Source organism: Pecten maximus, chromosome 9 (genome assembly GCF_902652985.1).
Source record: "Pecten maximus chromosome 9, xPecMax1.1, whole genome shotgun sequence".
Taxonomy (NCBI): Eukaryota; Metazoa; Mollusca; class Bivalvia; order Pectinida; family Pectinidae; genus Pecten; species Pecten maximus.
The window spans coordinates 29,136,480-29,151,921 of record NC_047023.1 but is presented as its reverse complement, the minus strand read 5'-3'; the positions used below and the strand labels follow the sequence as shown (position 1 = coordinate 29,151,921).

At 36.5% G+C, this 15,442-nt stretch overlaps 1 protein-coding gene across 1 annotated transcript in view; it reads right to left on the bottom strand.

Moving 5' to 3' along the window:
• Nucleotides 1-15,442, bottom strand: part of LOC117334423 (deleted in malignant brain tumors 1 protein-like) — a 59,057-nt gene that overhangs the window by 23,443 nt on the left and 20,172 nt on the right. The window contains exons 2-3 of the mRNA XM_033894043.1: nucleotides 10,157-10,308; nucleotides 9,648-9,822 (exon numbers count right to left, since the gene is read on the bottom strand). Of these exons, the coding sequence (XP_033749934.1) occupies nucleotides 9,648-9,822; nucleotides 10,157-10,308 (327 nt within the window). The remainder of the gene's footprint in view (nucleotides 1-9,647; nucleotides 9,823-10,156; nucleotides 10,309-15,442) is intronic.

The window sequence follows — 15,442 nt, the reverse complement described above, 5'->3', positions numbered from 1 at the left end:
CAGCTTAAAGGTACAACACTGTGTCGGTAGGATTTTGTAGACAGTGTTAGATAGGTAGTGCCAAATTAATCATACTAACATGTTGCCATCTGTGTGTGTTATATGGGGCATATTTTAAACTCTGTTGTGTGTTAAATTAATTGTGAACATTTCTTCAGTATACTGGTATAACAAGTATAGTGTACTGGTATAACAAGTATAGTGTACTGGTATAACAAGTATAGTGTACTGGTATACAAGTATAGTGTACTGGTATAACAAGTATAGTGTACTGGTATAACAAGTATAGTGTACTGGTATACGAGTATAGTGTACTGGTATAACAAGTATAGTGTACTGGTATAACAAGTATAGTGTACTGGTATAACAAGTATGGTGTACTGGTATAACAAGTATAGTGTACTGGTATAACAAGTATAGTGTACTGGTATAACAAGTATAGTGTACTGGTGTACTGGTATAACAAGTATAGTGTACTGGTATAACAAGTATGGTGTACTGATATAACAAGTATAGTGTACTGGTATAACAAGTATGGTGTACTGGTATAACAAGTACAGGGTACTGGTATAACAAGTATAGTGTACTGGTATAACAAGTATGGTGTACTGGTATTACAAGTATGGTGTACTGGTATAACAAGTATAGTGTACTGGTATACGAGTATAGTGTACTGGTATAACAAGTATGGTGTACTGATATAACAAGTATAGTGTACTGGTATAACAAGTATAGTGTACTGGTATAACAAGTATGGTGTACTGGTATAACAAGTATAGTGTACTGGTATAACAAGTACAGGGTACTGGTATAACAAGTATAGTGTACTGGTATAACAAGTATAGTGTACTGGTATAACACGTATAGTGTACTGGTATAACAAGTATAGGGGACTTGTATAACAAGTATAGTATACTGGTATAACAAGTATAGTGTACTGGTATAACAAGTATAGTGTACAGGTATAATAAGTATTACAGTACCAGGGTTACATTTCTGTGATGCAGTCGGTCGTACTGAATCTCATATATAGCACTACATCTGACATACATAGCCCTGAATCTGACATTTATACCCCTGAATCTGATATGTAAAGCCTTGGATCTGACAAATATAGCACTTAATCTGATATATATAGCCCCGAATCTAACATATGCAGCAGAGAACCTGACGTATAAGCCTTGAATCTGATATATTTAGCACCGAATCATATACAGCACATAATCTGATATACATAGCACTGAATCGGACACATATGTATATGGCCCTGAATCTGACATATACAGCAAACAATCTGATATATATATAGCACTGAATCTGATATATATAGCCCCGAATCTAACATATACAGCATGTAATCTGATATATATATATATAACACTGGATCTGAAATATACAGCACTGAATCTGATATGTTAAATTTCAACTACATGTACATATTTCGAATATTTTTCATTAATCAGACGGATGCATCGGTAAATAAATCAATTTCTACGTATTATCAAACTAGACATCGCTACATATAGAAAAGTAACTATTTGTGCTATCCATTCAATTCATCCAAAATTAATTAAAAATGTACAATGTATATTGTGGTGTGATTACATCATTTACATTGTTTTGATGAATAATTCAGGTTACATGACAATATAACATCATTTTTGCCACCATATTAACCTACGTTACGTTAACGTTCTACAGTTCGCCTCAAATAACACACGTTTAGATTTGCGTCAATCATGTAGATGATTATGACTTTCATGAAACCATTCAAATTAAGAAACACACACACACAAATCTTAATTTGATAAATCTCTGAAATATGAATATTATTATGTCTGCTTTCAACAAATACTTTTTTGTAGTCATGATGAGTCTGACATTTTGAGCTTGTTTAATTACATTTACATGTAAATGTATACACTTGTGTATTATAAAAGTTGGATGGAAGGAAGTACATAGCACAAAACAAACTAAATAGGAAAGGTTACCACGAAATCAACTAAATAGGCAAGGTAACCACGACATAAACTAAATAGGCAAGGTTACCACGGAACAAACTATATAGGAAAGGTTACCACGGAACAAACTATATAGGAAAGGTTACCACGGAACAAACTAAATAGGAAAGGTTACCACGAAAAAAACTAAATAGGAAAGGTTACCACGGAACAAACTATATAGGAAAGGTTACTACGGAACAAACTAAATAGGAAAGGTTACCACGGAACAAACTAAATAGGAAAGGTTACCACGGAACAAACTCAATAGGAAAGGTTACCACGGAACAAACTAAATAGGAAAGGTTACCACGGAACAAACTATATAGGAAAGGTTACCACGGAACAAACTAAATAGGAAAGGTTACCACAAAATCAACTAAACAGGGAAGGTTACCACGGAATAAACTTAATAGGAAAGGTTACCACGGAATAAACTTAATAGGAAAGGTTACCACGGAACAAACTATATAGGAAAGGTTACCACGGAACAAACTAAATAGGGAAGGTTACCACGGAATAAACTTAATAGGAAAGGTTACCACGGAACAAACTAAATAGGAAAGGTTACCACGGAATAAACTTAATAGGAAAGGTTACCACGGAACAAACTAAATAGGAAAGGTTACCACGGAACAAACTAAATGGGGAAGGTTACCACGTAACAAACTAAACAGGGAAGGTTACCACGGAACAAACTAAATAGGGAAAGGTTACCACGGAACAAACTAAATGGGGAAGGTTACCTCGGAACAAACTAATCAGGAAAGGTTACCACGGAACAAACTAAATGGGGAAGGTTACCACGGAACAAACTAAACAGGGAAGGTTACCACGGAATAAACTTAATAGGAAAGGTTACCACGGAACAAACTAAATAGGATAGGTTACCACGGAATAAACTTAATAGGAAAGGTTACCACGGAACAAACTAAATAGGAAAGGTTACCACGGAACAAACTAAATGGGGAGGGTTACCACGGAACAAACTAAACAGGGAAGGTTACCACGGAACAAACTAAATAGGGAAAGGTTACCAGGAAATAAACTATATAAGGAAGGTTACCACGAAATAAACTAAATAGGGAAAGGTTACCACGAAATAAACTAAACAGGAAAGGTTACCACGAAATAAACTAAACAGGAAAGGTTACCACGAAACAAACTAAATAGGGAAGGTTATCACGGAACAAACTAAATAGGGAAGGTTACCACGGAACAAACTAAATGGGGAAGATTACCACGGAACAAACTAAATAGGAAAGGTTACCACGGAACAAACTAAATAGGAAAGGTTTTCAGGGAACAAACTAAACCGGAAAGGTTACCACGGAACAAACTAAATAGGGAAGGTTACCACGGAACAAACTAAATGGGGAAGGTTACCACGGAACAAACTAAATGGGGAAGGTTACCACGAAATCAACTAAATAGGAAAGGTTACCACGAAATCAACTAAATAGGGAAGGTTACCACGGAACAAACTAAATAGGCAAGGTTACCACGAAATAAACTAAATAGGAAAGGTTACCACGGAACAAACTATATAGGAAAGGTTACCACGGAACAAACTAAATATGGAAGGTTACCACGGAATAAACTAAATAAGAAAGGTTACCACGAAATAAACTAAATAGGAAAGGTTACCACGGAACAAACTATATAGGAAAGGTTACCACGGAATAAACTAAATAGGAAAGGTTACCACGGAACAAACTATATAGGAAAGGTTACCACGAAATAAAGTAAATAGGAAAGGTTACCACGGAATAAACTAAATGGGGAAGGTTACCACGGAACAAACTTAATAGGAAAGGTTACCACGGAACAAACTAAATAGGAAAGGTTTTCAGGGAACAAACTAAACAGGAAAGGTTACCACGGAAGAAACTAAATGGGGAAGGTTACCACGAAATCAACTAAATAGGAAAGGTTACCACGAAATAAACTAAATAGGAAAGGTTACCACGGAACAAACTAGATATGGAAGGTTACCACGGAATAAACTAAATAGGAAAGGTTACCACGGAACAAACTATATAGGAAAGGTTACCACGGAATAAACTAAATAGGAAAGGTTACCACGGAATAAACTAAATAGGAAAGGTTACCACGAAACAAACTATATAGGAAAGGTAACCACGAAATAAACTAAATAGGAAAGGTTACCACGAAATAAACTAAATAGGAAAGGTTACCACGGAATAAACTAAATAGGAAAGGTTACAAGGAATAAACTAAATAGGGAAGGTTACAAGGAATAAACTAAAAAGGGAAGGTTACAAGGAATAAACTAAATAGGGAAGGTTACCACGACATCAACTAAATAGGGAAGGTTTCCACGAAATAAACTAAATAGGAAAGGTTACCACGGAACAAACTAAATAGGAAAGGTTACCACGGAACAAACTAAATAGGAAAGGTTACCACGGAACAAACTAAATAGGAAAGGTTACCACGGAACAAACTAAATAGGGAAGGTTACCACGAAATAAACTAAATAGGGAAGGTTACCACGAAATAAACTAAATAGGGAAGGTTACCACGACATCAACTAAATAGGGAAGGTTTCCACGAAATAAACTAAATAGGAAAGGTTACCACGGAATAAACTAAATAGGAAATGTTACCACGGAACAAACTAAATAGGAAAGGTTACCAAGGAATAAACTAAATAGGGAAGGTTACCACGGAACAAACTAAATAGGAAAGGTTACCACGGAACAAACTAAATAGGAAAGGTTACCACGGAACAAACTAAATAGGAAAGGTTACCACGGAACAAACTAAATAGGGAAGGTTACCACGGAATAAAATAAATAGGGAAGGTTACCACGAAATAAACTAAATAGGGAAGGTTACCACGAAATAAACTAAATAGGGAAGGTTACCACGGAACAAACTAAATAGGAAAGGTTACCACGGAACAAACTAAATAGGAAAGGTTACCACGGAACAAACTAAATAGGAAAGGTTACCACGGAACAAACTAAATAGGAAAGGTTACCACGGAACAAACTAAATAGAGAAGGTTACCACGGAATAAAATAAATAGGGAAGGTTACCACGAAATAAACTAAATAGGGAAGGTTACCACGAAATAAACTTCAGTGATATTATTCCCTAATATCCTTTGTTCAGTGATATTATTCCCTAGTTTACATTGTTCAGTGATATTATTCCCTAATTTACATTGTTCAGTGATATTATTCCCTAATTTACATTGTTCAGTGATATTATCCCCTAATTTACTTTGTTCAGTGATATTATTCCCTAATTTACATTGTTCAGTGATATTATTCCCTAGTTTACATTGTTCAGTGATATTATTCCCTAATTTACATTGTTCAGTGATATTATTCCCTAATTTACATTTGTTCAGTGATATTATTCCCCTAATTTACATTGTTCAGTGATATTATTTCCTAATTAACATTGTTCAGAAACATTAGTCCCTAATTTACTCTGCAATATGATTACTTGGTTTACCTGTGTATGACGTTAGTCTGTTCTCAGGTATAATTACAACTTATGTGTTATTAACTAGCAGGTAAAAATAAACATGGTATATTTTATATATGTAATTACATTTACAAGTATGCTTCGTAATAGATTTGTCTGTGACAATAAAAAGGTCACAAGTGTGATACATCAAACCCTTCCATTAACAGATATATGTTGATACAAGGTGACTGAAGGCAGATATTTTAAATACAGCTCTCTTAATAATGTAATATAATAATCATGGTTATTGAACCATTAATGATAAATAATAACTGTATATAACTAAGACAGGGGGTTCATGTAGGTGTGATGTATGTTCTAACGGGTATAATATATAATAAAGGCGTGGTACACCAGTGAACACTTCAAAAGCACGTACACTTAATATTTAGATTATACCATACTATATAAAGACCTCTACATACGCAACTAATTTAATGTACACGTGCAGGTTAAGGTCCTATATCGTAGGTTTATTTATAATCATACAAATGGGCACATAAGTGTAAATACTGTAGTATATAAAGCTATACAAATACAGATGTAGATACGTACAAACACACATATACACATGTTCCATCATATGTGTCTGATACTGTAGGCCTACACTAACTATAATGTGTACTTGTATTTGCAAGATAAAATTCAACGTTGATAACTAACTTTCGTAATATTTTGACATAGACATATTTCCTTCAGTAATAAGCACAGAATACAACACATACAGTATAAGCACTTAAAACAGGAAATATGCTCATTACAGGAAAACGACATATTATTTGTTAGTAATTTGAAGGAGACATGGATGGACTTAATACACGACATGGACTTATTGCCAGAAAAACAGTTCAGTGTCATTGTTTGCTTTGTATATTGAATATTACAGCAATATACATGAATCCAAACCCCTCGCTAAACAGTGCAGATATGCAGTAAACATGTCTTTACATGTGAATATTTATGAGCGGTTACACTGTCAGACAAGGATTTCACTACATGTCGATCCTGGTGATGAATGATTACATACCAAACATGTCATCGTAAATGTTTACAGCCATTGTCTGCGTGAATAAAATGCATGTAAAAAGGTATGCGCTTTAAAAAATGTGTATCGAGCTTTCTTTATGCAGCTAAGATAATTTTAGCAATCAATCAGATTTTTACACTCATGATTTTGAAACCATTGACATTTACGTTTAAATTATGATAATGGTAATAAACGTGTGTTCCAATTTTCATTACGTAAGTTGAACATCTTGTGTCTAATCCTCTTTCTCAAAGGCAATGCAATACGTTTGAATCACATCATGACATATGTCGTAGTTAGATTGTGAGGCCTATACTTTGAAAAGTTCGTTTTATGTATGTTTTTACTTGGTGATAAACCCTCAATCTTTAAAGTCGTAAGACCTACGATATTCACGTGAAAAAAATATCTGTCCAGTTTTCAGGGAAATGATTCTCAAATTAAATAAATGACTTAAAAATGCTCTGTATTGTTTTGTTTTCATTGTCATTATTGTAATGAAGGAGATATAAACAATTGTTTTCCCCTAACGCAGTGATATCGTACTGATGATTATTATCTACAAAGTACCTACAAACTTACAAAAATCGCGTAATATTCACGATAAAAGAAAGATTCACGCCTTATTTCCTTACACATCACATAATTATATCAATTGGCACAGACGATGTTTTGTGAGGAAACAGCCTATCTTACTTTGTGTTAATATTCTAACTCATTTAATTAAGCCGATCTATCTTTACTGTACAACAAAGGTTACTTACTTACTATTTCAATGTTAAATGCTTCACGCTCTAGATTAAATACCTTCAAAAGGAATATTAAGCTACCATGAAGTCTTTTTTCTGTTAACCCCCTTAAACTGTAGTCTGTCTGCCCTTACTGTATTCTCTCTCAAACGCAATAATCAACGTATTCTCTGAAAACTATAAACCACCTTCTGCTTACACCTAGGTTTTGGTACATACTGTACCGAACTCTAAACTGTTCTTACACCTAGGTGTTGGTATATACTGTACCGAACTCTAAACTCTTCTTACACCTAGGTGTTGGTACATACTGTACCGAACTCTAAACTGTTCTTACACCTAGGTGTTGGTATATACTGTACCGAACTCTATCTAAACTCTTCTTACACCTAGGTGTTGGTATATACTGTACCGAACTCTAAACTGTTCTTACACCTAGGTGTTGGTATATACTGTACCGAACTCTAAACTCTTCTTACACCTAGGTGTTGGTACATACTGTACCGAACTCTAAACTCTTCTTACACCTAGGTGTTGGTATATACTGTACCGAACTCTAAACTCTTCTTACACCTAGGTGTTGGTATATACTGTACCGAACTCTAAACTCTTCTTACACCTAGGTGTTGGTACATACTGTACCGAACTCTAAACTGTTCTTACACCTAGGTGTTGGTACAAACTGTACCGAACTCTATCTAAACTCTTCTTACACCTAGGTGTTGGTACATACTGTACCGAACTCTAAACTCTTCTTACACCTAGGTGTTGGTATATACTGTACCGAACTCTAAACTCTTCTTACACCTAGGTTTTGGTATATACTGTACCGAACTCTATCTAAACTCTTCTTACACCTAGGTGTTGGTACATACTGTACCGAACTCTAAACTATTCTTACACCTAGGTTTTGGTACATACTGTACCGAACTCTATCTAAACTCTTCTTACACCTAGGTGTTGGTATATACTGTACCGAACTCTATCTAAACTCTTCTTACACCTAGGTGTTGGTACATACTGTACCGAACTCTAAACTCTTCTTACACCTAGGTTTTGGTACATACTTTACCGAACTCTATCTAAACTATTCTTACACCTAGGTGTTGGTACATACTTTACCGAACTCTATCTAAACTGTTCTTACACCTAGGTGTTGGTACATACTGTACCGAACTCTAAGCTCTTCTTACACCTAGGTGTTGGTACAAACTGTACCGAACTCTAAACTCTTCTTACACCTAGGTTTTGGTACATACTGTACCGAACTCTATCTAAACTCTTCTTACACCTTGGTTTTGGTACATACTTTACCGAACTCTATCTAAACTGTTCTTACACCTAGGTGTTGGTACATACTTTACCGAACTCTATCTAAACTCTTCTTACACCTAGGTTTTGGTACATACTGTACCGAACGCTAAACTCTTCTTACACCTAGGGTTTGGTACATACTTTACCGAACTCTATCTAAACTATTCTTACACCTAGGTGTTGGTACATACTTTACCGAACTCTATCTAAACTCTTCTTACACCTAGGTGTTGGTACATACTGTACCGAACTCTATCTAAACTCTTCTTACACCTAGGTTTTGGTACATACTTCTAAACTCTTCTTACACCTAGGTGTTGGTACATACTGTACCGAACTCTAAACTGTTCTTACACCTAGGTTTTGGTATATACTGTACCGAACTCTATCCAAACTCTTCTTACACCTAGGTTTTGGTATATACTGTACCGAACGCTAAACTCTTCTTACACCTCGGTTTTGGTATATACTGTACCGAACTCTATCTAAACCCTGCCTAACCCTGTCTAAGTTTCACCTTACACTTTGTTTTAGGTACAGTACATTCTTCCTTACTCTATGATCTGGCTAACTTTGTTAGATATACGCTCGTTCTGCCTACATGTGTTTCTTTACAAACTTCCGTCTAAAACTTTATGTTACCTACATTCTGCCTAACAGGCTATACAATAGTTTGCCAGCATACTGCCTAATTTTGTGCAATTTATTACTGCCTAACTATGATACATTTGGCTTAGCTCTATGACTGGTGATTTATACCTTTATATTCAGTCATTACTAAAATCATTGTCACTGCTCATAACTACAGCCAAAAAATCAGACATTTTCAAAATTAGTTTCCGCCTATTTTCGTTTATAGTCTGGGCCCCATTTTGACTCTATATTTAGATCTACGTTCTGCCGATCTCTATTCTGTGTTGTTAAACTCAAGTTTGTCTATCTTTGTGATCGGCCACTTTGTCTAGCTCTATGTTTAGCTATTTTACCCCAGTTACTGTTTATTTTGCCTAACTGTATTTTAACTAAATTCTGCCTAACTCTATGTTTAAGTACCTTTATCTTTGAAGCACGAGACCCCAGCGTCCTCCTGATGGTTACAGTTGTTTTGGCCCCAAGGGTTGGTCCGACACTCCAGTAGGGACTCCTCGGACCCGTTACATATCACCTCGTCCAATACTATCTGTAGATCATGTTGTCCGGGGCCGAAATAGGCCAGAGGGTGAGCCATCTGTCCAACATATAAGACGTACTTATACAGCAGTTGGTTGAGAGCAAACGTCCTCGAAAATTCAGGTTTAGTGAAATTTTCGGTTTAACGAATGAGACGCTTTATAATTTTTGATTGTTATAAAATATTACAGTCATCATATAAAACATGTCCCATAAAACGCAATTAAACACTTACAATATATAGGGCCACTGACCATGTATGACAACGGTTCCAGCGATTCTATGTCGACCGTTATTAATTTGCTTTAACTTGTTAAAACGTAAAGTTAAAACTTAAACTTCCAACTGCGGTTATTTTGTTTACTTTATATAACAGCAATACCAATACTCACGCCCCATGCTAAGCCTAGCTGGCGACACACCACGTCGGCCGCCGCGCCGTCCCAAAAGTCGTCACACACCGTACCCCACGTGATGTTGTCTTTGGAAATCTCCACACGACCATTGGTTGGGTCGGACCCATCTCGTAATCTTATATATAGCACTGAAATAGAAGGACGTGGAAATTTTTAAAGAATTCGTAAACACGAATCTGTATTATCCGGTAATACAGCGAATATAGTTTGGTTTGGTTTGTATTGTTTAACGTCCTATCAACAGCTATGGTCATCCGTGTGCGAGATGCATGCATGCTTGTATGTATGTGTGTGGTTGTGTGTGTGGTGGTGTGTGTGTGTGGTTGTGTGTGTGGTTGTGTGTGTGGTGGTTGTGTGTGTGGTTGTGTGTGTGGTGGTGTGTGAGGTGGTGTGTGTGGTGGTTGTGTGTGAGGTGGTGTGTGTGGTGGTTGTGTGTGTGGTTGTGTGTGAGGTGGTGTGTGTGTGGTTGTGTGTGAGGTGGTGTGTGTGGTGGTTGTGTGTGTGGTTGTGTGTGTGGTGGTTGTGTGTGTGGTTGCGTGTGAGGTGGTGTGTGTGGTGGTTGTGTGTGGGTTGTGTGTGTGGTGGTTGTGTGTGTGGTTGTGTGTGAGGTGGTGTGTGTGGTGGTTGTGTGTGTGGTTGTGTGTGAGGTGTGGTGTGTGTGGTTGTGTGTGTGGTGGTGTGTGTGGTGTGTGTGGTGGTTGTGTGTGTGGTGGTGTGTGTGGTGGTGTGTGTGGTGGTTGTGTGTGTGGTGGTGTGTGTGGTGTGTGTGGTTGTGTGTGAGGTGGTGTGTGTGTGGTTGTGTGTGAGGTGGTGTGTGTGGGCGTGGTATATCGTCTCTGTCTCCTTGTCATGGCGTGAAACAGATGTCGATGTTATAGTACTACCTCAGTGAAGATACCACGCTGGGCATTCCACTCGGTCACATCATTCTAACAAGCGAACCAGACGTCCTGCCGCTAAAACGCCGAGAAATAAACAGCAATAGCAACTATCATTCTATAGACACCGGTATATCTCGGCCAGGGGACATAGCCAAAAAGCTTCCTCACAGAAGGAAAATAAGAGAACAAAGAGTCTAAAGTCAAGTTTGTTTGTCTTGTTTTTACGGTCTCCTGCTAAGGTCACATGAATGTTTCTACTAATGATGGAATTATGATCGCCCACAAACAGCCGCTTGTAAAGTGTCATCACTCTGAAATGCCATTCACGGGTACGGTAGCATGACATGTTACCATTTACATTTTACGAAAACGTACTTAGCAAGTTGATATCAACTTAATAACCAAAATCAGTGCAAAGGACGTGGTAATCGTTAGGATGTTTTGTGTCATAATCAATGTTACAATGGCCACATCATAATATCTACTCCCTGGCAATTACCAGAGTTTCTATTCACCGATTTAGGACAATCGTCAGTTTGATATGAAGATGGACGCCTAAGAAAGAAAAAGAAAGAAAGAAAGAAAGAAAGAAAGAAAGAAAAATTATCCCAAGTGTTTCGATGTAAAAGTAATGTAGCAGACAGAAGAAAAATCCGGATTCTGCAGGAGGTCCACGTAAGTCGCCTCCTGCGAAACAATACACGACTGTTACACAGAACACATCGGAGAAGTCACATTGGGTTTATTTAGGAGTCTTATGGATGCAAATACATGAAGATATAAGTAAGTTACTTAAAAAGTATAACGAACATAAATGTTATCATCGTATGAATAACATAAGGAACATACATGTTATCGTCTTATAAATGATTACTATGTCCCGGGGATATAGCTCAGTTTGTCAGGTAATAGATTTACAAATGTTCACGGGATTAATATTTTCTTCAAATGTTTCTTTTTACGAAAAGTAACGGTTGCATAATACCGAGCATTACCCAACCACAATATTTGTATGGTTAAGCACAGGGTTGTAATCCCACTTATTAACTAACAAATTGATTTAGAAGATAAACAATTATATTGAGACAAGCCTTAGAATAGATTTCGCACAGAATGGGGCAATAAAAAATGGCGGCCTCTATGAAGATAGACCTATAAATTTAGGAATGACAGGCACAGGAGAATAGCGAAGGTATGTCAAATTGGTTGGAAATTTATTTCATCCAATCAAATATTGCATTGCAAAATCGAATGGTATTAGTGAAGACAATGTATCTAATCAGAGTTAAGGAATTGCATGTACTTGAAAATACCAAGTATCTCCCGATAAGATATGTCACAGTGTCTCAGATTTGGATCTGTCTCATGTTTCAAGTACAAGGTATCGCCTCTCGGTTGGAGTGATATATTATTTCTAAGGAGTTATATAAATCTTAATAATTAATCCTCGGTTTCCCATGTTTGGTATTTAGATGAAACAGTCCTGGCTTGCATCTTTAATGTTAGCCCACACTCGACACGGACAGTCCGTGCAACTCTGGACACAACTGTAGGAACAATGACAGAAATGGCGCTCATCTTAATATTGGTACCAAATACATTCCTAGCAGTTTCTTACAGAATAATTTAGGAGCCAATTAAGATTAAAAACAAAACCTACAATATTCATCACATTGTTACAGGACATTGATTAGATTCCGCCCCCTGCTGAGCGGCAAAGCCACGGAGGAATCTCGACCTGGCGTGACAATCGGATCGACTCGGTGAGCGATGTGGCGGAGGGTTGTTGAGGCGAGGGGCTCTGACAGAAATACGAACAATCCACGTTTGGAAAGGCAGATCAGTTCAGACTTAGACAAGACCTAAATTGAATGTAATTAGTAGTGTTTTTTTTTTTAAATATCTGATGTTGCTAAAGATACTGATTGTCTCCTACCTAGGGGAGGGTCTGAATTGTCTGTACGCGCGTGCATATGGTCGTGACCTCGTAAGAACCACGTGATAATAAATACTGTAGTTGTTACGATCTCACTCTATGGAGATATCAAGTGGTTTACATGTCACATAATTCTCTGGTGTATTGTGAACATGTCTGAGATGTGTAATTATTCAAATGAGAGGGGAAATCACAATTTATCATCCTAAACACATTTGTATGACATTATTATTTTGTTATGCTTGAAGATAATCTTTTATTAAAATTGTATGAATAGTTTCAATGTTTGACGATGTGATCACAACTGTCAGTATAAAATTCCTTACATTTCGTTAAGATTTTGGATCGTGTGTTAAGATGAAGCTAGAAAATATCTGCTAAACATAAAATCGATCCACACAATGTAGAATTTCGTTCCATTTCATTGTTTGACAATGCTATGAACCATACCCGTGACCTTGACTTTGACCTCGACCTTGATCTTTAGAAACACGAATGTCAATGAAATGATCTCACAACTGACATTACACGTATAAAACTAAATTATTTCTTATCAAAAATCAAAACAAAAAAGCTTTGCAGGAACGATACCACTTTGGTGTGTTAATTCTATAAATATAACAAATGACCTCAGAATGACCTTGGAAAAGGAGCACGAGTCAATTGATTTATTGACTTTTGAAGAAAGCCACATCCAGCGTGTTCCGAATTTGAATCAATAGATTGATGGTAATGAATCGAGTAGCAGTCAATCCTGTGACGTCACTCTAACAATAGTCGACTATTAGAAAGTTTCTTTGGAGTGAAAAAATAAAAGACGAATATGTTAGGTCAGGGACGTGTATAGCATGTACTATCTGTTATAACCACGAATGGAAGTAATGGATATCCTCGCTATGTGCTCCACACTTGGTAACATGGATATCGTGTGACGTTCCCGACATTATGCCGGGGAGTCTGTGTATAGTGTAAAGTCTACATTTCCGTTACAACGCCCTTAAACTAAACCAAAGGGACATGATCATTCTTCACAGTCTATGTGTATTTGGACCAATCTTCATACAAAGTCCCACCCTACCAACTCAAAATATTGTTATAAAAAACAACAATTTAATGTTCTCACCATAGGAAAATAGCCTGATATATTTATATAATTGATCAATATTCCCGTTATGGAAAATATGAATTTAAAGGACTTACAAATATATGTTTGTGTATTGAATGGTTGGTAATATTGCTATGGGTGAAAAATGTGGAAACCCAAGATGTAGTTATTCATTGAATGTCGATATAAATGAGTCCCAAAGTCTGCGCATAAATAATTTTAGCTCGAATGTCTATTTAGGGTGATGTGGGTTCATATTACTGGTTTCCATCATTTACCACTGACTTGAAACGACAGACAGTGATGGACTATTTTTTTGAAGGATAACAAAATGATAATTAATATAAATGATGAAATAGATTTAAATGTTAATTGATACTGTTAGTCGTTGATGTAAGTACACGGTGCGGCATTGTGTCGCCCGAAGCTCAGTCGTCATTAAATCATATTTTTAGCGACGACTGTGACAGGTAGATGATTGACAGAGTATTTTAATACAATGGTATGTGACAGACCAATCAGTGGCGAAACGTAAGGTCACCGCAGACAGGTCATTTCTTGTAGCCTATAACAGAGCGACAACACGCGCCATTTTGACATGGATTGCACGCAAACATTTTTTTTTTATTTATTGATCATTTATCAAAATGTTTAACACATACAATTTCAATTTTATTTTTATCTATGAAATCCCACTATACTGTAATATCGGTCCTTCCATTTTGTCCAACACGTAAACGATATGTGCAAATATCCATGAGATTTTTTTTTTCAACGTCCTATGGTCGTTTAAGGACGGCACACACAAACACATTCAAATAAACGTCACTCTTGAGATATAAAACTGCATCTATTCGTGACACATTAAGATGTGTGGCAGCACTGTTAACAGTTCTGAAAACTTATGAATTGGAGTACATACCAATGACATAAGACGCCCGTGTATTAGAAGCAGTCCTTGAATCCAGTTGTCCTATTCAGTTAATAACGATAATAGTTCAGCCAGAATGAAGATCATTGTCTGCCTTCTACCTACCTACTTACCTATACAGGATAATGAAAGGAAGCCCGTACAGAAAAACTTGTGTGGTGTGCTTCATTACTAAATACGATATATTTGATAAACAATATTTTTCCATTTATTCAAACTTATTTTATTGACGACTAGTCAAAATACTAAAGGTCCTGTACTGAAATGTGTGCAGTTTTGTCAATCATAATGTAACAATCATGTACAAGGCATGTTTAAGGTCTATCGAGCTTCAATTTCCATTGACCAACGAAGATAATACAATTGAGTTTTTCAGACCTTATCTGTTTCGATCAATGCAACAAACTTA